Source organism: Carcharodon carcharias, chromosome 2 (assembly GCF_017639515.1).
Source record: "Carcharodon carcharias isolate sCarCar2 chromosome 2, sCarCar2.pri, whole genome shotgun sequence".
NCBI lineage: Eukaryota > Metazoa > Chordata > Chondrichthyes > Lamniformes > Lamnidae > Carcharodon > Carcharodon carcharias.
In genome coordinates, this window is record NC_054468.1 from 84,547,776 (window position 1) to 84,569,706 (window position 21,931).

The 21,931-nt window shown below is 42.7% G+C and overlaps 1 protein-coding gene across 9 annotated transcripts in view; it reads left to right on the plus strand.

Moving 5' to 3' along the window:
* The window catches only part of LOC121272942 (diacylglycerol kinase delta-like), a 147,388-nt gene that overhangs the window by 94,232 nt on the left and 31,225 nt on the right, over positions 1–21,931 (plus strand). For all 9 annotated transcript variants that reach the window (XR_005941928.1, XM_041179839.1, XM_041179847.1 and 6 more), the window contains 11 exons: positions 1,191–1,319; positions 2,319–2,418; positions 4,075–4,185; positions 5,171–5,267; positions 7,188–7,295; positions 7,487–7,600; positions 9,317–9,451; positions 10,068–10,222; positions 11,319–11,430; positions 17,749–17,841; positions 20,796–20,915. Coding sequence is in view for 8 of the 9 variants with exons in the window: in XM_041179839.1 (XP_041035773.1) it covers positions 1,191–1,319; positions 2,319–2,418; positions 4,075–4,185; positions 5,171–5,267; positions 7,188–7,295; positions 7,487–7,600; positions 9,317–9,451; positions 10,068–10,222; positions 11,319–11,430; positions 17,749–17,841; positions 20,796–20,915 (1,274 nt within the window). In the remaining variant the exon portion in view is untranslated. The remainder of the gene's footprint in view (positions 1–1,190; positions 1,320–2,318; positions 2,419–4,074; positions 4,186–5,170; positions 5,268–7,187; positions 7,296–7,486; positions 7,601–9,316; positions 9,452–10,067; positions 10,223–11,318; positions 11,431–17,748; positions 17,842–20,795; positions 20,916–21,931) is intronic.

Below are 21,931 nucleotides of genomic sequence, written 5' to 3' on the forward strand. Positions count from 1 at the left end.
CAGGAGTGGCAGTGGGACAGGACCAGAACAGACATTAACCAAGGCCTGAAGGTAGAAATGGAACTGACCAAAATCTGAGGATAGAAATGGAATTGACCAAGATCTGAAGGTAGGAATGGAATTGACCAAGATCTGAAGTTAGGAATGGCACTGACCAAGATCTGAAGGTAGCAATGGAGCTGACCAGGACCTGAAGATAGGAATGGAACTGACCAAGATCTGAGGCTGGGATTGGAATTGACCAAGATCTGAAGATAGCAATGGAGCTGACCAAGATCTGAAGATAGCAATGGAGCTGACCAAGATCTGAAGATAGGAATGAAACTGGCCAAGACCTGAAGATAGAAATGGAACTGACCAAGATCTGAAGGTAGCAATGGAGCTGACTAGGATCTGAAGGTAGGAATGGTACTGATCAAGATATGAGGGTAGGAATGGAACTGACCAAGATCTTAGGATAGAATTGGAACTGATGAAGATCTGAGGGTAGGAATGGAACTGACCAAGATCTGAGGGTAGGAATGGAACTGACCAAGATCTGAGGGTAAGAATGGAACTGACCAAGATCTGAGGGTAGGAATGGAACTGACCAAGATCTGAGGGTAGGCATGGAACTGAAGAAGATCTGAGGGTGGGAATGCCTTTGAGTTCAGAGAGCAGAACTGACTGAGACCCAGGAGCAGAAATGGCACTGATCTTGGTTTGGTTTATCTGCCATTTGCCTGAAGAATGCTGGACTGTGCAGGGGAAGAACAGGAAAATAAGCAAAAGGGAAAGCAAGAATTTGACATTTATACAAATGACTAACTTGGAATCTGAAAACACAACTCTCAATATTTGGTTTTGGTTCCTCTTGGCTGCTGCTCTTCTCCCACCTGTTCTGTACTGTGTTCTGAGGAAGCTTTTCAACAAGCTCATAAGATGCAGGAATTGCAAAGGAGTAGAACTGGTGGCATATTAAGGTTTATGTTAAGCTTCATTGAGATGATCAGTCAGATTTTGTTTATGGTCATTTCATGATTCCAGTCTTCAAGTGTTTCTCCTGAATTTTTGCATTTCTGAAGGGTGCTGCTTTTCAATTTAAGGATTGCCAGGTTGCGTGGGTAAACCTTGCAGAATGGTTAAGAGGTATCCCAGTTTGTAACAGCCAATGAAAAGTAATTACGACTGTTGTCCTGTCATCACTGCAGTGCCAAAATCTCCCTGTGAGAGGAGGATCAGTAAAGGAAGCTTATCTATTGGCAGCTCCTCCTCACTTCCTACTCCAACAGGAAATCGAGACAACTTGCCAATGCTTAACTCCAAGATTCTTTACCCAAGTAAGTAATGAGATTAAACATTATCAGTAGTGACACAGGAATCCCTGGCGCACGACAAGTGAGAGCACTTCCTGCATCAAACTCAGCTGGAACAGCAGTGGGGATTTCACTGCCCCTGGGCTACAGAGGGAATACCAGCCTCACTATCTCCAGGCTACAAAGGAAGAAACAGCATCACTGTCCCTGAACTACAGAGGGACAATCAGCCTCACTATCCCTGGGCTACAGAGGGAAAATCAGTCTCACTATCCCTGGGCTATAGAGGAAAAAACAGCCCCTCTATCCATGGGCTACAGAGGGATAATCAGCCAGCATTCCAGTTGCTGATCACTAACCGGTGATCTTTGCTGCAAAACGTGCACTGATGTATCTAAATTTTTGGTGCGGGTAAGGCAGGCTCATCTGTGATGCCTCTTGTAATTAAATGTTGTACTATCATTCATAGTCTAGGCTTATTACTCACTGCACTTTACAGCTGCAGTTACTGACTGCACCTTACAGTGACAGCTGATAACTGCACTTTACAGAAAAAGTTATTGACTGCTTCAGTGTGTTATAGAAGGACAGGTAGTATAGCTAGGTTCAGATTATCACTTTGATGATTAGGCAGAGTTCATACAAGGTCTTCCCCAGTTGTAAATCAGGAAGAGAACCTTGACATTCCGATGTTATTAAAGTTGTAACCTAATTGTTGAGAATGTTGAATGGATTGTTCTGATCCCCTGCTATTCTCATGCAATAGTCTGCAAATTATTTTGTCTTTTGACTCTTCCTTTCTCAGTTCAATGCCTGGCATCATCATCTGAGACATTGTGTGTCAGAAAGTGTGGGGAGAAGGGGCTGAGGATCTGAACACTGCTTTCATACTGGACTCAGCAATGTTAACTCGGGGGCTTATCTTTTATTCAGGTGGGGGTGTAGCTGGTTCCGTTTTGTGCTGGCAAGTGCTTACAATGTTGATTTCACCACTGACTCTCTGTCCTATGCACCTCCCATCAGGTTTACGAGCTGGATTGGCTGCTTCTTTGGCTGGAGGATCTGTCATCAGCAAAATGTTATTTGTCCATGCTGACACTGTGAACTCGGAACCTGATATTCTGTATGTGCCGTGAGCAGTCACTGTTTTTGTTAATCCTCGAAATGTTTGCCTGTGTTGCACATTATACTCCAGGTGTTTTGATCTGGTTCCAAATCGTTCCATCGGTTTAACTTAGATTTTATCTGTAGTGATTTACTGTTTGTGTTGATCAGAGTGAATGGAGTAAAGCTCCTTCTGGAACAGCAAAAGCAAAATACTGTGGATTCTGGAGACCTGAAATAAAAACAAAAAGTGCTGGTAATACTCAGCAGGTCTGGCAGCATCTGTGGAGGGGAAATAGAGTTAACATTTCAAGTCAAGGACCTTTCTTCAGAAAGTTCTTTCTACACTGTCCCGTCGAACACTTCGAGATGAGACACAGCACTGGTTAGATACAGAGTAAAACTCATTCTACGTGCCCCCCTTGATTGCTCTTGTCTTCAAAAACTCACTGTTGAGGTGAACAGGAGTGATCAGGCAAAAAAGACTCTGGAGGGCTGCCATTGCCACTGGATCTGCACCCCAATCAAGTCAGAACTTTCAAGAAAGCAAGAGAAATTGCCAGGAACAAAATCCATTATGAATTCCAAGTCTGATACGGAGAGGCCAAAGGTTCACTTGCACTCAGTATGAGCTTCATGAAATAATCAGCAGACATAGGCTGGGTATCTCCCATCAGGACAGTGTAATGCAGGGAGGGATTTGGAGGAGGCAGTCCCACCTGGGTGGTCCCTACTTAGCCTTGGCAGCCAGGAATAGGAGGAAAAGGCAGCTGCCAGGGAACAGCCAATGCCCCCATTCTGTCAACTGCTAAAGTGCCTGTCAGGAAAAGAAAGAAAGATTATTTTAAAAAGAAAAGTTTAAAAAAAACACTGGAAAATATTTATATATATTGACATCTCTGGTTTTGCTTTTTAAATCTGTTTGCTAAAAGTGTACCAAAGTTTTTGCAGATTGCAATGCAGCTTTATGTAGCAAGCTACAGGTGTTTCTTCTTGCACATCAAAATAAATTAAATTGAACTTAGTTGTACTGATCCATGTTAGATTGTTTTAGGATTATGTTTCACTTTTATATTTATCCCCAAATTTTGTTTCTATGCATCTCTCCCAATATCACTCCTCATTTCTCAAAGAATCATTTCTCTTTCTTGAAAATCTCACTGAGATCAATCAGCGTAGGGGTATCTGGAATGCAAAGGTTGCTAAATGTGATTGAAATTACACTTTCTTCCATTCGTAACCCAGCTCAGCTCCTAGCTGTCTGGTAGCGACTCCTCATTGGGAGCCAATCTCTCCACTGTGGCCTCCTTATGGAGAGCCCAGATCAGCTGGTCAGAAGCTGGCTATCTGGAGGGGACTGCTGATCAGGTGCCCAGCTCTCTCTCTCTCTTTCTCTCTCTCTCTCTCGAGGACTCCTCTGGTTGGGAGTGCAGTTCTCTGGTGTGATTTTCTGTAGACTCAAAAGGTATCTTAGCATGAGTCCAACTTTCTCATGGCAAATTCTAGTTGGGAATACTACTCTCTTGTGCGATTTGTTGGCAAATAATGCTGTTGCCTGGTCTTGAGCTGGTGAATGCACCTTTCCAAGGTGAAACAAATTGAAGTGGAGGATTATTTTTTGCTGTGTGAATCTTCGTGACCCTGAAGGCTAAGTTTGATTTACTTTGTTCTTCAGAAATGGGTACACAGAAAAGTGTGTAATGAACAATTACTTTGGTATCGGATTGGATGCAAAAATTTCTCTTGATTTCAACAACAAACGGGATGAACATCCAGAAAAATGCAGGTGAGAAAACCAGTTGTCAGTAGAGTGCTGGATTGAAAAAATGGCCAAGCTTGCTGCCACTCCACAAGCTGCTGGTTTAACTCTTTCCACCAGGATTTTTATTTCAAAATACAAAAGAACGTAATCATTGTAATCGGAAAAGAAGTCAGAAGTTGTCAGTTGCAATCACGCTAAGGACATGTAGAAATTCGTACACTGCTGATTACACTGTGAATCCAAGAATCAGCAGTCCTGCTTACTGTGTATCTATGAGCCTTCATTCATCTCTGCTTTCTTCTCCTTTCAGTCTTGCTCCACCTGAATTCTGTAGCTGATTATCTTGTTATTACGTTGCGCTATTTCCCTCCTACTTCCTGCCTTACCTCTTTCCGGTCCCCCACCCCTCATCAGTCCACTCTATCCTGATTCTTTAGCTAATTAATCAGTCACAAACTTCACCAGTTTCCCTCCCAACAGTTCCACTCTATGTTCGGTATTGTAAGGCAGCATTACTAGGATCCAGTGTTGACTGACAATGTGCTAGGGGTCCAGTATTGGGTGGCAGTGTTCCAGGGATCCAATATTGAGTGGCAGCATGTCAGGGGTCCAGTGTTAGCTGGCAACGTGCCAGGAATCCAGTGTTGACCGGAAGTGTGCCAGGGAATCTGATGTTGACCAGCAGCATGCCAAGGAATCCAGTGTTGACCAACAGCATGCCAGAGAATCCAGTGTTGACCAGCAGCATGCCAGGGAATCCAGTGTTGACTGGCCACATGCCTTTGATTCAGTTTTGACCAACAGTATGATTGAGGTTGAGCAAAGAACAGTGGGTTATTATTGACAGGCAGAAGAGTTACAGTTTGCTCATGACTGGCAGCATGGCTACAGTTTGATATTGCCCACTGATTCAGTATAAACTGGCAATACAGATGGGAAGTTATAGAATTGGGTTTTGATACTTGGTGCCCCCCTGAACTGTATTTAACTTTTTATAGTCTTTTCTCAGGAGTCGTACAAAAAACATGATGTGGTATGGGGTTCTTGGAACCAAGGAGCTGCTGCACAGAACCTACAAAAACCTGGAGCAGAAAGTACTGTTAGAGGTGGGCAGCTCATTTGCTTTCACACACTCTTAACCATTTGTCCTCGGCCATCCTTTTAAGTAATTTGTTTCAAATTACTCTTGCATGCATCAACATAAGGGATGTTAGAGCTAGGGAACCAAAAACTGCCATCAGGCCTTCTGTCTAGGTTATGTCATGAGTCAGATACCATCCAGCTCCCTCTATTTCATTTAGAGCTCCCCACATCAACTTTGGTTAGTCACAGCATTGTCAGTTCTGAGCCAAGGGGTTTGTGGGTTTAATCCCCACTCCAGAGACTTGAACACACAATCTGGGCTATCTTCAGCATAGTACTGAAAGGTGCTTGCTTTCAAATGAAGCCCCCATCTGCCAGTTCAGCTGGATGTACAAGATTCGCTTTTGAAAAAAAGCAGGAAGTTCTCTGGTGTCCTGGGCAACAATTCTTCCTCAGTCAGAGTGTTCAAAAACACATTAACACATCATTTTATCTCATTGCTGTTTATGGGATTTTGTTCTGCACAATTTGGCTGCAGCCTTTGCCTTCATAACCATAGCGCCTACACTTCTAAGTTAATCCAATAGCTGTGATGTACTTTGAGACTTTATGAAGACTGAAGAAATGTAGGTTCTTTCTTTTATGGGTTAGGTACCACTAGAAGGTAAAGCTCCCTATCCATTGTCCCAATATGTGCTCCTAGTTGGTTTCAGCATGGGTTAGATACAGAGGGAAGGTCCCTATACACTGCCCTCAGGTTCAACCTCTGTATGACATCAGAGTGAATTTTCACTGCCTATAGCGATTATTCACTTTTTGTTGACTTTCTGACTGAGATTCTTTATGGCAGGGTTCTGAGAATTTTTATCCTGTTGGTCTCACATATAGATTAACTGAACTGGAAATGCACAAGTATATTTTACATACAATTCTAGCAGAGTACAGACAAAATAGAATTATATACCAACATCAAGTACTAGACTTGAATTTAAGTTCCATTGGTGAAAGCATGATAACGATCCTACTGTACTACATAACCCAATAATGTGAAAAGGCATTTTCTTACTTGCTGTACTATCCAGTCACAGAATGTCTGACTCTATCTGGAGTATTGCGTTCAGTTTTTGGCATTGAACCTCAGGAAAGATATTTGAGCCTTGAACTGGGGAAAATGCAGATTCAAGAGAATGATACTGGGGCTGCAAGAGTTAAGTTATGTGGACAAGTTCCATAAATTTGGTTGATATTCCTTGAGTTTAGACAGTTGAAGTGTGATCTGAACAGAGTGTTTAAAATTTTCAATTAATTCAATAGGATAAATGCAGAGAAATTGTTTAGTCTAATGGGAGAATCAGAACAAGGGAGCATAATCTTAAAATCAGAGCTAGGCCATTTAGGAGTGAAATCAAGAAGCACTTTTCCACACAAGAGGTAATGGAACTCTCTCCCCCAAAAGGCTGGATGCTGAGTCAACTGAAATTCTCTGAGATCGATAGCTTTTTTTTGGATAAGGGTATCAAGAGATATGGCACAAAGGTGCATAAATGGAGTTGAGATACAGATTAGTTTTGATCTAATTGTTTGATGGACAAAGCTTGAAGAGCTGATTGGCCTACTTCTTATTATGCATCTCAGTATATCACCCTCTGCCATGGTGCCAAGCACCATGCTGTACTCACTAGGCTAACGCTTTTTCGTTCTCAAACTTCTGTCAATATCCTTGACCACTGGTACTTATTTACTCTTTGCCCCTTAAGCACTGCCTTTTCTTATTATCAACAGTGACTGATTGTGCTCAGACACATCACCGCTTTTTTCTCTTTTTTGAGATGGAGTTCTGTTTGTATTGACCCAGAACATTTCATGATGCAAATATTAAGAATGTTTTATATTCATATTGCTGTTTGCCTTGTGTTGATGTTTCTTTCCACTTTGTAATGCAGTGTGATGGACAGCGCATCCCCTTGCCCAGTCTGCAGGGCATTGCAGTGCTAAACATCCCCAGCTATGCTGGTGGCACTAACTTCTGGGGCGGAACCAAGGAAGATGATGTAAGTACAACATTAAAGGGGGTTTGTGTTAAATAAAGAGGAATCCAATGGCTTGGTGGGGTTGCAGGCACTGTGTTTCTTTTGCTGCTTTATGAAGTGCACAGCACAGGGTCAGACTATGTGCATCCAGAGAGTAATTTGCACATTACGCTTGTATGCTAACATCATTGTTGATTTAACTCTTGTTGCAGATTTTCACAGCTCCCTCTTTTGATGATAAGATCCTGGAGGTGGTGGCTGTGTTTGGCAGTATGCAAATGGCAGTCTCACGAGTTATCAACCTGCAACACCATCGAATTGCTCAAGTAAGAGAGACCACCCTCTGCACTTTTTGTTTCTTTTCTTTTCCTCTCATTTTCTTCTCCTTCCACTCTGCCAAATTAGTTTGACTCCCTCGCCCACAATACAATTTACTCTCCCAGCAAGAGCATTAGTTTCAGGAGAAATTCATCCGTCCTGTACAGGCTACTCATAACTAGCCCCAGTGCCCTATGAATCTCAATAGCTTACTCCTGTGCCATCTCTCCATACCCTCGAGTCTTGCTATTCCAAACCATTGAACATGAAGTACGGAAGTAATCCCAAGATCAATACCCTGTTGTTTCTGTTCTTCAGTCTATCTCTAGACTCTCAAGCCCCCATTGCAGGATCTCACATCTTGCCAAATTATTCATTCTAACATGAAATATAACTTTTGGCAGTACACTTTTTCCTCTTTAAAAAAAATCCTTTACAACTACTCTGTAATATCTCCTGGTCTGGAATTTGGGAGGTGACAAACTATTCAAAATCTCACCTGTAGCTGATAAAGTTCCTGTCTATTGCCGTGACTATGGAATCCTCTATTATTACATGTTTTGGTACTTCACTCCCCAGGTATTTTGTGATGCTTTATTCATGAGGTTATTCCAGAAACATCCAGCACTTCTTACATTGCGCAAGTACCACAGATCACGGGCTTTAGTGGTCCCCAAACTGAACAGTTTTCTTTTACGCAGTGAATGTTATCAAACAAGCAACTTAGTTTTTTAACCCCTCAAATATAGTTGAGGTAACTGCATCTCAAGGCTGCACTCCTTATGAGGGTAAACTCCACATCTCTCAGCTATCCGCATTCCACCAGTCTCCTGCTCCTCATACTAATTTCTCACCAGTAAACTGAATGTTATATGTACACAATAACCAACTGCCACAGAAAAAACAGTCAATCAGAGAACACTACTTATGCAAAGAGTTATAAACCTGGTACTGGCTCAAAATAGCCTACAAAGCACAGAGTGCTATCAATGAAACTCCAAGTTTGCAGTACTGGAAATGCAAAGAGGCTCCAGGTTGAAGGGTAAAGCTGAAACAAAAAGCCATCAGAGCTATAAATATGAAATAGAAACCAAGAAAACTGAAGCTACAGTGCAGAAAATTAAAGAATTTAGTAAATGGGGTAATTTGTGTACTGAAACCAAAAAATAAAATGACCATAAAACCTTCAGAATTGTTCTAAAATCCAGTCAGTTCACCTGTCCCCTTTGGGGAAGAGAACCTGCCACCCCTAGCTGCTCTAGCCTACGTGTAAATTCAGTTCCATGCTGCATTATTAGCTCAATGGCTTCTGAATTGGTATAGGAATTCTCGGGGCAACTAGAAGGTGGCGTTAGTCAGCCTTGCCAGTGTTACTTACATCCTGACAGCAAATAAACAAAAGATCAGGGTGTGTATGAATGATAAAGCTCAGAATGTGATCCTTATCACAGTAGAAGCTAGAGTAGTGAACTTTCTTTCAGAGACTAATTAACCTCCTATGTACATTTTTTTAAAATCAAGTGCTGAGCAATCATCTGTCCCAGTGGAACAGGCTGTCTGCTGGGTAACAGCAATGGAGTGAAATGGTTTGAAGTGTTCTTTATCAGGAACAGTGAGACCGTAAGGGCAAATTCTGGGACTCAGTGAGTTGTGAACCAGCTTTTGGTATAACTTACGTTCGTGTTTTACCTAAATACACTTTTTCCCCCCGCTCCTGCTTCTAGTGTCGTGCTGTAAAGATCACAATCCTCGGTGATGAAGGAGTACCAGTGCAAGTGGATGGAGAAGCCTGGATCCAGCCCCCTGGTTACATCAAAATTATTCACAAGAACCGTGCACAGATGCTGACCAGAGATAGGGTATGTACTACCTTGAAACCAGCTGGAGAGTGCAACAGTTAGAGTCTTAGTAATATTTAAATGCAGCTGGGCTAAAACAGAAAGTAACCAATAAATCAGTCTTTCCATTCTTTAGATGAAAGGGAAATAGATCAGTGATAACCCACAGGTCATACTATCACTGTATTGAGTAGCTGATACTTGCGAGCGATTACAACACAGTCCAGTCTACAATTTAAATGGCACCCTAAGCTTATGTATCCTTTATTTGTTGACTAAAATTCATAGATTAAAGATCTCTGCCTGACCAGCACATGTAATCAGGCTTTAACATCTGACTTAACCCTGATGTTTCCTGTCAGTTTATTTTGTGTGTGAGATGCTGGGTATTTTTTCTGAATTATTTCATTAACCTTTGAACAGTGACACATCTTCTGCTGTTTAGTGCTGGAAAAGCAAAACTATCAATGTTATTCAGCAGTGTGAGACTGAAACTGCAGCGGTATTACAAGGGGTCCTGCTGTATTTTTTTTGTCAAAGTGTCCTTGTGCAGTAGTAGTTTGGGCTTGGTTAAGTGATATTGCAGGAGGTTGGGCTGTTAATCTTGTGTGCACGTTTGGGTCTTCTCATGCCACAGGCTTTTGAGAGCACCCTCAAGTCTTGGGAAGACAAGCAAAAATGTGAACTACCTCGCCCATCCTCCCAACATGCCTTGCAACCTGAGATCGTTTCAGAAGAAGAAGCTGCTGAGATCAATCAGTTTGGCCGAGCGGCTGGAACGCTCATCCACAGGTAAGAGTGTCAGTGGATAACCCAAGCACAGGCACTGACTTATTCTGATTTGTTACTCCGCTAAAGGTTTAACGTCATAGAGTTGTTGTGGCGAAGAAGGAGGCCATTTGGCCCATGAGTCCATGCATTTTCCTTTAGTCTGGAGAGCAGGTGAGATCAAGATGCAGGGATTTCATCATGGGCTTCTGCATAACTGGTAGGAGGCTAGGAAGATCTTAACTCCTAGACCAAGTGCAGCATCTATATACTGGGCGGAAGCCAGACAATGGAAGAGTCAATTAGCCTTGAACCATAAACGATACCAAAATGTGGATGCATTTTGCATCCTCTGCTTAAACTCATCTTTAACCTAAAAATAAAAGGCAGCTAGGTGCAGAAGAGAGGCTTTACATTGCACAGTATAACAGGCTAAATGTAATAGAGGAAGAAAAATGAGAGCCATAAGCTCTCTGTTCCACAGTAAATCAGGTATAAGTGTTGTAATCTGTACTTTGCAGACAGTGGCAGTCTCTATATTGTAAGGGGGAGTGGGAGAGCTGTATGTCTATTACATGGTGTGCAATCGGTTATATGTTATAGAGAGCCTGCTTAGAGGTGCAAGTTGTCTGTTATATGGTATAAAGGGCTCCATGTTATATAGAATGAAGTCAGAGTTAAACTGCTTGTAATATAGTATAACAGACAATAGGTCATAGAGGCCAGAGTAAGAGGCGCAAGTTGTTTGTCTGATGGGGAAAATGCTGCTCCCATCCAGCATGCTTTCACTCATGCCACTAGGACCTCAAAAGCCAGTTCAGGTTTCTTCCTTTGATTTCTGGCTTTGTGCTGTTGTGTTTTTTTTTTCTAGTCAGCTTTTGGATTTAGTTGGCTTGCAGCAAACCAGTCAGTCAAAAAAAGTTTACCCTCCTTACCGTCTTCACCGTGAAGCAAGCTATGTTTGGCCAGCCTTGCACTACCCTGTCTGCTTTATGTTTCCCATGAGAGGTTCCTCTCATGGTCTTTGTCTTCCATTCTGTAACTGCTCCATTAGCTGACATTCCCCATCTCTTTTTTTTGTCCCCCTCCAATTGTTCCTACTCCTCCTCCCTCAATCCAGGATTCGGGAGACAGCACAGCTGCATCACACCATGGAGCAGGAGCTTGCGCACGCAGTAAATGCCAGTGCCAAATCAATGGACAAAGTTTACGCAAAATCGAAAACAACTGAGGTAAGAAATGGTAGTGAAATCTGTGGTCATTAGTGGAGGGTGACAAGACTGAACAGCTAGACCTTAGATCTAGGTTATACAGATCTGCAGTCAAGCTAGACTCAACTTTCAGGGAATTGGGATCCATAACTGCGCCAAACTGGATGGAGGGTATTCAGAGCTGCAGCCTGGCCTGAGTCGTGGATGGTGTACACAACTCCAGCCAAGCCAAGCCTCAATTTGCACTACATTCCCACCAAGGCAAATATATCTTTTCTAAGGCGGTGCCTGAAACTAACTAAAAACCTTGGGGTCTTACCAAGGTTCTGTATAATTCTGTTTCTTGGAACCAAAGTAGATCACCTCTCACCCTCTCACATCAATCAGAAGACATTCCCTTTACCCTTGCTCTGTATTTTCTACTATATAACCAACTACCAAGCCATTTCTTAAGGTAACCTCCAATTCTGTGCGCTTATAATTTGAGAAGAGTTAGAGACAGGGGGTTTGAGGGAGACCTGAGGCAACTGAAGGGAATGCCACAAAAGGGAAGTGGGGCTACATGGCGGAAGTGGATGGTGGGCTGGAAAAAATTGCAGAGATACAGTGGGGGCAAGCCTAAAAGAGATTTAAAGATGACAATGAGGTTTTTAAATTTCATGTAATCAGGGAGTCAGGGATGATGGACAAATTGGATTGAACCTGGTTCAATCCAATTATTATTAAGTTTAAATAATATTAAACTTTAATATTATTTATTACTGTATTCTTACCTGTACAGTATAAATTGGAAAAGCTGTTTGATCCAGGGAGACTATCATTTCCATGGACCTGACATTTTGACGTTTAAAAGGTTAAGACATATACTGGAGCTTAGAATACACGGATTTCTAGCTAGTAATCAATAGGCAGCCTTTGTGGTCTTTTCTCTCATGCTCTTGTGGGGTGAAGTAAAAGTACTTCTTTTTGGATGGTCACATTATAAAGGGTTTACTGATTGGTCAGAACTTTGTGTATTCTGAGTTCCAGTACATGTCTGCACTTTTTGAATGTCAAAACTTCAGATCCATGGAGGTGACAGTCTCCCTGGGTCAAATAGCTTTTGGATTTTAGCTCTTTTGTCCATGTTTGAACTAAGGCTGTAATGAGGTCAGGAGATGAGTGCAGAATACAAACTAATTGTTACTGAGCAGGCTATTGCTAAGCGCGTCACGCTTGATAGCACTGTTGGTGACCCCTTCCATCACTTTACTCATGATCAAGAGTAGATTGATGGAGCAGTAATTGGCCAGGTTGGATTTGTCCTGCTTTTTGTGTACAGGACATACCTCGGCAATTTCCCACATTGCTGGTTAGATGACAGTGTTGTAACTGCACTGGAACAGCTTGGCTAGGGGCGCAGAAAATTCTGGAGCACAAGTCTTCAGTACTATTGCCGGAATATTGTCAGGGCCCAAAACCTTTGTAGTATCCATTGCCTTCAGCCATTTCTTGATATCATGTGGAATGAATCAAATTGGCTAAAGGCTGGCATCTGTGGTGCTGGGGACTCCTGGAGGAGGCTGAGATGGATCATCCACTTGGCACTTCTGGGTGAAGATTGTTGCAAATGCTTCAGCCTCAATTGGCCCTGAATAATGAGTAGCCGAGCCATGAAGGCCAGATGGCAGCTGGATATCACTTGACACAATACAATTGGTCTAACATCCCTGGATTAGAATGGGGAATTCATCCAGGATTCCCACTTCTACCGAATGAATTTGCCAGGCTCTGACTATGGTCATTAGGCAGTGGCATAGTCCTATAGAACTGGAAGCAGCAAACACTTCATCAGTAATGAAACATCAACCTCCTGGGGCTACCATTGACCAAAAACTGAACTGTACTAGCCATAAAAATACTGTGACTACAAGAGCAGCTCAGAGATGGGAAATTTACTCACCTCCTGATTCTCCAAAGCCTATCCACCATCTACAAGACACAAGGCTCTCCACTTGCCTAGATCCAACAACACTCAAGAAGCTCGAAAGCATCCAGAACAAAGCAACCCACCTGATTGGCATCCCATCCACCACTTTAAACATTCTCCACTTCCAACACACAGTGGCAGCAGTGTGTACAATTTACAAGATTCACTGCAGCAACTCACCAAGGCAACTTCAACAGCACCTTCCAAACCCTTTACCACTTAGAAGGACAAGGGCACAGATGCATGGGAACACCACCACTTACAAGTTCATCTCTGAGCCAGCGTCCTGACTTGAAACTATGTCACCGTTCCATCACTGTTGCTAGGTGAAAATCCTGGAATTCTCTCCCTAACAGCAATGTGGGTATATCTACACACATGGATTGCAGGTTCAAGAAGGCGGCTCATCAGCACCTTCTCAAGGACAATAAATGCTGGTCTAGCCAGCAAAGCCCACACACCATATACAAATAAATATAAAAAGTGGGCAGCAAATCTTAGCTATCCCTAACAACAGACCCTATCATTGAGTACTTTCATCAGTACTAGGCAATATACTGGTGAATAGTCTATGGGGCAGGCTAGAGGGAAATTCAACATATTGAATCATAGAGGATCATCTTAGATGATAACCTTCTTTGACTTCTACTAAGATATTATAGATAGCGCAGGTAATGGATCAGCCTACCATGTATCTAATTGGACTATAAGAAAGCTTTAGACAAAATTTCAAGTGTAGGACTGCTAATGAAACTGAAACCCACGTGAATCCACAGTAGAACATGGGACTCATTTAGAAGTTGCTTAAGAATGGGAGAACCCATGAAAGTTGCAGTATCAGACTTGCGGAGATGCTGAGTGGAATTCCCCTTGATCAGTGTCATGTTAGGAGAGGGGCTGAGTGCAGTGCCACACAATGCCAGATTGGGTGAGGTACCAAGTGGAGTCTCATGAGGCTTAGACTAGGCCCAGTGCTGAATGGGGCCCTGCAGGGGTCAGAGCCTGATTTGGAGTGATACTAAGTGCACTGCCATAGGGCTCAATATAAAACTGAGGTACTGTGGAGCACAGTGCTTGTTGTTTCAAATCAAAATTAGTATGGATACTGCAACTAATTGTCAGCTTGCCAGAGTTGCCGATGGGACTAAAACAGATAGAAGATGCAGTTAAATATTATAGAAAAATTGGACAGATAAACGATCAGCGTAATGTTTATATGCTATTGCAGAGTAAGCAAAAATATTCAACATACATATAAAATGAAGGGAACTTAAATCAACACTGAGACTTAGAATGGCAGTGATGGTAGGCTTATTATAGCCCCTGTCCAAACAATGTAGAGGAGAAACCAGAAAGCTGGTAGCGTGCTGAGAAGCATATTCAAAGCAGTACTGTATAAATTACAGAAGTTTGCTGAGGCTGTATAATATAATGGACAGATAATGTATTGAATAAAGACTGCAGTTCTAGTAACCACCCTTCAAAAAACACATATTGAAGAGTCTGGAGAGAACAAGAAGACGTAAAGATAGTGAGTTATGAGAAAAGTGCAAACTCTACAGTCTAAAGGGATATGATAGCCTTTAATGAGGAGGAAGTTTTGCCACAGCTATACAAAACCCTAGTTAGACCACATCTGAAGTACAGTGTGCATTGGACTATGCACCTTGGAAAGGATATATTGACCTTGGAAAGACTGCAGTGCACATTCACCAGAATGCTTCCAGAGCTTCAAGGTTTAGATTATAAAGAAAGATTACATAGGACTAGCCTTGTATTCCATGAAGTAAAGATGGTTAAGTCATGATTTAATTGACCTTTTTAGGATTTTAAATAGAACTGATATGGTTGACAGAAAAACTTTTCCACTGTTTGGGAAGTCTAGAACAAGGGGACACAGCCTTAAAATCAAAGGACCCTATTTCACGAAAGAGGCTAGGAAACATTTGTTCGCACAAAGGAGTTAGAAGTGTGGGACTCCCACAAAAAGCAGTAGATTCTAGCTCAGTTAACAATTTTAAATCTAAGATCAAGAGATATTTTCCTAGACCTCGGCATACATGAAAATGGAGCCAAGACAGGTAGATGGCGTGAAAATGCCAGATCAACCATGATGTAACGGAATGATGGAACAGTTTCAAGGGGTTGAATGGCCTATCCCTGTTCCTATAAGGTATTAAATATTTTGCAAGAAGTAATCCCACAGAATTACTTCCAAATAGATCAGAGAATGAGAACAAAAAAATGAATGAGTGAGTGAAAAGTTAGCATTAAGCAGGTTGCAAGAAAAATCAATCTGCTTCAAGGAGTGGGGAATGTTTGGAATAATCTCCTAGTTGAGGATAGAGATAGAAACAAGAAGGACTATGTAAATGTACATGGATGTTATGAGGAATTTAAATAACTTATGGGATGACCTTTGAGACAACTAAAATATTAACGGAATGGGCTTCAATGAGGGGAGTTAGGGTAGTAGAAGGCTGAGTTTGGGAAAGGAGCATTAGAGTGCTAGAGGAATGGACTCTGCTGGGATAGATTGGCTTTTATGATCAATGTCTGTTGACTGCTGCTGATAATGTTTGTGTGGCAGTGATGGGTGAGGATAGGATCAAGCTTGATGATAGTATTCCATCCTTCAGGAAAATGCTATCCAGACACACAAATGAATAATGGCACTTTGCGTGAGGCACCAGAGGATGACCAGGACTTCTGGAGCCATAACCTGGCATGAGAGCATGAGTCAGTGCCCTCAGGAGAGAAGGACAGGGAAAATCAGTGGAAAAGCTAGAAAAATACATGATCAGATCTTCAAGATTTGTTGTCTCAAACTGTGATTGCCTACTGCTGAGAAATTTACACAAATAAATCAAGTGCCTGAGTCTTCCAGTTACAGGAATTTAATATCCAAAACATGAGTTATCTTGTTCCATGTTTGATGTTTTTTCTCAGGGTTTTCAGGCTGCACTCACTGCTGTCACCTATTGGGAGAGAAACTATCTGAATTGTGGAGAAGAGGAGGAAGCAAAGTTGTGCAAAGCTAGCTCTTGGGCTCACAGAAGCAGCCTCTTTCCAGCAATAGTCTGCTCTAGATAGCCTGCTATGCTCTCTTGTTATTTGCCAGGCACATTGGTGTGGGAGAGTGACCCGGTATCAGAGGCAGCACTCAAGTTTTGAGTGATTCGTCCAGCACTAATTAGAGGCTGCCATACAAGGTGTTAGAGAGTAGCCCAATCTCAGAGCAAGGCACCTGGGGTGTGGGAAAAGAGCCCAGTGCCAATTATAACAAGCCACTTAGGCTGTGGGAGAGTAGTTTCATGCCAGTTACAGCCAGCTAATTGGTGTATAGGAGAGGCGCCCAGTAACATTGACAGCCAGCCACTCAGGAAGTGGAAGAGTAGCATAGTCAGGATCTTCCCTGTTTTGAGGGTCAAGTAACCAGCTTATCCTGAGTCGAGCTTCAACTCTGCATCATTTAATTCACCAAGACCACTTGCTTCTACATACACAACATTGCCCAGTTCCACCCCTGCTCCCATCACTAATGGAGCCCCTTGACTACACTTTTGCTTCCTCCATGTTCTAATTCCCCAATGTCCTCATTGCCAGCTTCTGAAGCTCAAAGCTAACTGCAATTGAAAGCATAAGATCATAGGAGCTAGAGTAGACCATTTGGCCCCTCGAACCAAATGCTGCATCATTCAATGAGACGATAGCTGATCTGATTGTGGCCTTAACTTCACTTTCCTGCCTGCCCACCTTGAGACCTACATTTTCCTGCATTTATCAATCATGCCTGTCCCTACTAATCTCTACAGGAACCCCATTCCCAATGCATTAAATTCAACATTTTCACCCATGTTTGCAAATCCCTACATATCTTTCTCCCACCTGATCTCTACAATTTCTCGAGCGCTACACCCCAATTCATTCAACCCAGTTTTTAATCACCTCCTTCCGCCTTAGATCCCGCCCAAGTGTTCCAACCTTCAGACTTAGTTTCTTGTGCATTCCCTTCCTCCTCCATCAGTAGATGCACCTTCACCTTTTTTGACCACGTTCTCTATAGATCTTTCTCTAAGCCCCTTTGTCTTGCTCTCTTCAAAACCTCTCTTTGACTGTGACTTCAGTCACCTCTCCTGTCTCTTTCATTACTAATTGGTGTTTGGTTATTCTCTGTGAAGGTCTTAGAATGTTTGCTGCATAAAAGGTAGTTTATATGTGCAAGGTGTTGTTGACTGAAAAGCCTTGATTTCACTATAAGCTGCAAGTGGTGTGAGAAGCGATGTGTGGCAGTAATGACATGGCTGCCCAGCAGCCCTCAAGTCCTGGTGCGGATTTAAAGTGACTCCATCTTGTTTTTTTCTCCGAAGGGCCTGAGTTGCAGTCTGGTGATGGAAATGGTCAACAATGGGAAAGCCCTGCACAATGAGACCGAGCTCCTATTGGCTGGCAAAATGTCACTGGTAAGGAAAGAGTTAAATGAAAGAAACAAATGCACCTCAGTTGATATGTAGAGTAATGCAGTTTTATTACTTGTTTTAAGACAATATATTAAAGGAGGTTTAATATCATTTGTAATTGTGCAATTGCAGCATTCTGAGGTTCACAGTGTTAGGTGTATCCTGTGATTTAGAAGCAGAACCAAACCTTGAGAGTAAAGCACATTTCTTATAAAATCACGAAATGATTCCAGTATTTAGCTTGTGCAGACTCGAAGAATGGTTAGAACTGATCCTGATTCTTTCAGTTAGTCTGATTTTTACAATAGATTTGCAGGCTTTGACCAGTGCATGTCCTTTTATAGTGTTGGATCTTTATTTGCTGGTTTGCACCTCTCCTGAAGACAACCTTATTTGCTGGTTTCACAGTTCTAAATGTGCTTTAACTTAATTTCCACTGACCTTTGTGTGTGATGCTAGATTTTTTTTGCAAAAATATTCTTTATTCATAAAATATCCAGAAGAACATTAAAAAACATTTCAAAATGACCGTCACAGAAAGTGCAATGATATTCAAATTTTCTACATATATCATGCTGCACTCTGAGATGCTACAATACAATTGTCATACATGTAATATTTACTATATTTTTAAAAATTGGTTTATGGGATGTGGGCATCGCTGGCTGGGCCAGCATTTATTGCCAATCCCTAATTGCCCTTAAGAAGGTGGAAGTGAGCTGCCTTCTTGAACCGCTGCAGTCCATGTGGTGTAGGTACACCCACAGTGCTGTTAGGGAGGGAGTTCCAGGATCTTGACCCAGCGACAGTGAAGAAACGGTGATATATTTCCAAGTCAAGATGGTGAGTGACTTGGAGGGGAACTTCCAACTGATGGCATTCACATGTTTCTGCTGCCCTTGCCCTTCTAGATGGTAGTGGTCATGGGTTTGGAAGATGCTGGCTAAGGAGGCTTGATGAGTTCCTGTAATGCATCTTGTAGATGGTACATACTGCTGCTACTGTGCGTCATGGTGGAGGGAGTGATATTTGTGGAAAGGGTGCCAATCAAGTGAGCTGATTTGTCCTGGATGGCGTCAAGCTTCTAGAATATTGTTGGAGCTGCACGCATCCAAGCAAGTGGAGAGTATCCCATCATACTCCTGACTTGTGCCTTGTAGATGGTGGACAGGCACTGGGGAGTCAGGAGGTGAGTTACTCATTGCAGGATTCCCAGCCTCTGACCTGCTCTTGTAGCCACAGTATTTATAAGGCTTGTCCAGTTCAGTTTCTGGTCAACGGTAATCCCCAGGATGTTGGTAGTGCCATTGAGTATCAAGTGGATTAGATTCTCTCTTGTTGGAGATGGTCATTGCCTCGCACTTGTGTGGTGCGAATGTTACTTGCCACTTGTCAGCCCAAACCTGGATATTGTCCAAGTCTTGCTGCATTTGGACATGGACTGCTTCAGTATCTGAGGAGTCATGAATGGTTCTGAACATTGTGCAATCGTAAGTGAACATCCCCACTCCTGACCCTATGATGGAAGAAAGATCTTTGATTGAAGCAGCTGAAGATGGTTGGGCCAGGACATTACCCTGAGGAACTCCTGCAGTGTTGTCCTGGAACTGAGATGATTGACCTCCAACAACCACAACCATCTTTGTGCTAAGTATGGCTCCAACCAACAGACAGTTTATCCTCTGATTCCCATTGACTCCAGTTGTACTATGCCGCCTTAATGCCAACTCAGTCAAATACTGCCTTCATGTCAAGGGTAGTCACTCTCACCTCATTCAATGTGAGTTATACTGCCTGAGCGGTTCTATACAATTTCTAGCCCCTCGATGAATGGCTGAAAGGTCTTAGGTAGCAGCTTTTCCCCATTGCACCTCTGCGGCAGCTGTCCCAAGCTTTAGTGCATCCCTCAGCACGTAGTCCTGGACCTAGGAATGTGCCAGTCTACAACACTTAGTTACGGACATCTCTTTGCACTGGAAGATCAGCAAGTTTCAGACCAAAGAGCGTCCTTCACTGAGTTGATGATCCTCCAGCTGCAGTTGATGTTTGTCTCGGTGTGTCCCCCTGGGAACAGCCCATAGAATACAAAGTCCTGTGTCACGGAGTTGCTCGGGATGAACTTCGACAAAAACCACTGCAGCTCTCTCCAGACCTTCTTTGTAAAGACGCATTCCAGAAGCAGGTGAACAACGGTCTCTTCCCCACAACAGCCATCTTGAGGGCAACATGTGGAGGGGATGAGACTCCGGGCATGTAAGAAGGATCCGATGGAGAGGGCCTTTCTCATCACCAGCCAAGTTACGTCCTGGTGTTTGTTTGAAAGTTCCAGCAATGCTAGATGCCAATTGTTGGCAGCAAATTTGATCATGTAGGAAGTCACAACTGAGACTGAAACCTTCCCATGCATGACATCCATGCTTCCACTTTCAAGTGGCGGTGACTGGACAGCTTTTGGCTGTTGCTTGAATAGCTCAACTATGTCACTTTCTATGTTCAATTGCAACCTTTGATATTTAGAATATATTGCTGGGAGTGCAGTTAATCTCGGCTGATTCCCATTTTATATTGAAGCATTTTTTTAACATCATTTGTAAGCCAATGATGGGATTAAAAGACCCAAGATGTGATGTAGACGAGGTTAGATAACCTTATGCTTTTGATTCAGAGCATTACTTACTGAATGTGAAATCAAATACAGTTTTGTGGTAATTTCACATGCATCTGGGGCTTCCAAGATTGCTTTAGCCAATAGCACTCCTAGGTGTTAGTTCTTGAAAGCCCAGAGGCTGTAACTGCTTGGTCATTCACTTCTGATCTCTAAGCACCGCAAGAAGTAAGAGCGGGCAAGTATATGAAATCAAAAAACCAATCCACCTACCTGTTTAAGACTCGTGTTTATTTTCATTAAGTGATTATTGCTGAGCACATTGCTGTATGTTTTCCTTTACTGGGTGCAGCAGTTGGATCCACCTCAGAAGGACGAACTCACTGGGGCTCTGGCTAATGTGGACATGCAGCTTCGAAAACTGGCAGAGATCCCCTGGCTGTACCAGCTCATTGAACCAAGTGATGATGAAGTAAGTTTGCAAGCCTATAAGGGATTTTACTGAATGAATGATTTGTCGACAAGTATTCAGTCTGTTGTTTGTTTCTTTCCCATTTCCCTCCTTCCTCTCCTGAAAGTGCTGACTGTGGCAGAAATACAGTTTGTTCTATTTTACCGCAACAGTGGTCCTAGTCTACTTTGCTGCAGAAAACTGATCTACCTCATGACCCTGCAACCAACATACAGAGATCGTGGTCGTGTAGCTTATCGCCACCAGAAGGATAGTGTCAGGGATGCTTAACTCCACTCCAATTGAGTGGCTCTCAGTGCTTTCCCATGCCGTCCAGTCTGCCATTCACTTGGCGCAGTCATGCTCCATGACATGGAAAGTAATGAGCAACACTAACCTCCCCATTCACAAAGACTTGAAAATCCTACCAAGAAAACACTTACAATCGCACCCACCATTCTGGGAAACAGCAGCTAATATTCATGCAACTGGTAGCAACCCAGTATCCAGATGGATGGAATTGTGGAACCGTACAGCACAAAAAAAAACCTCAACACTGACCCAACATCAGAGGTCCCTGGCTTTGATGTTCCTCAAAGGCAGTGAACAGTGCTGGAAGATAGTGGACTGCCCAAATTGCGATTGTGGCCATGAGTCCCTGACCTTGGAACCACATTGCATGAACCTGCCCACTAAGATCTGTTGCAGAAGGCATCTCATTTCACCACTCAGTGGGTGGAATTTGACAGCCTTGTTGCAGTGGGGGTGGGCCTGTAAAATGTGGCAAGCCATTCAAAAGTCCATTAACTTCGGCAGAACTGTAAAATCCCAATGGCGTAAAATTCTGCCCAGCATCTCAGGAGGCCATTAAATGAATAGTCAAATCACACATGCCTTTATCAACTTTTCCCATCATCCAAAAGTAGTAGTAGTGTATTTTCATGACTGCCTGAGCAGACCACATCTGTCCTCCCAGTAGGTTGTAAATGATACCATTGCACTATTTGCAAACAGCAGTAGAGTTTTCCACATATCCT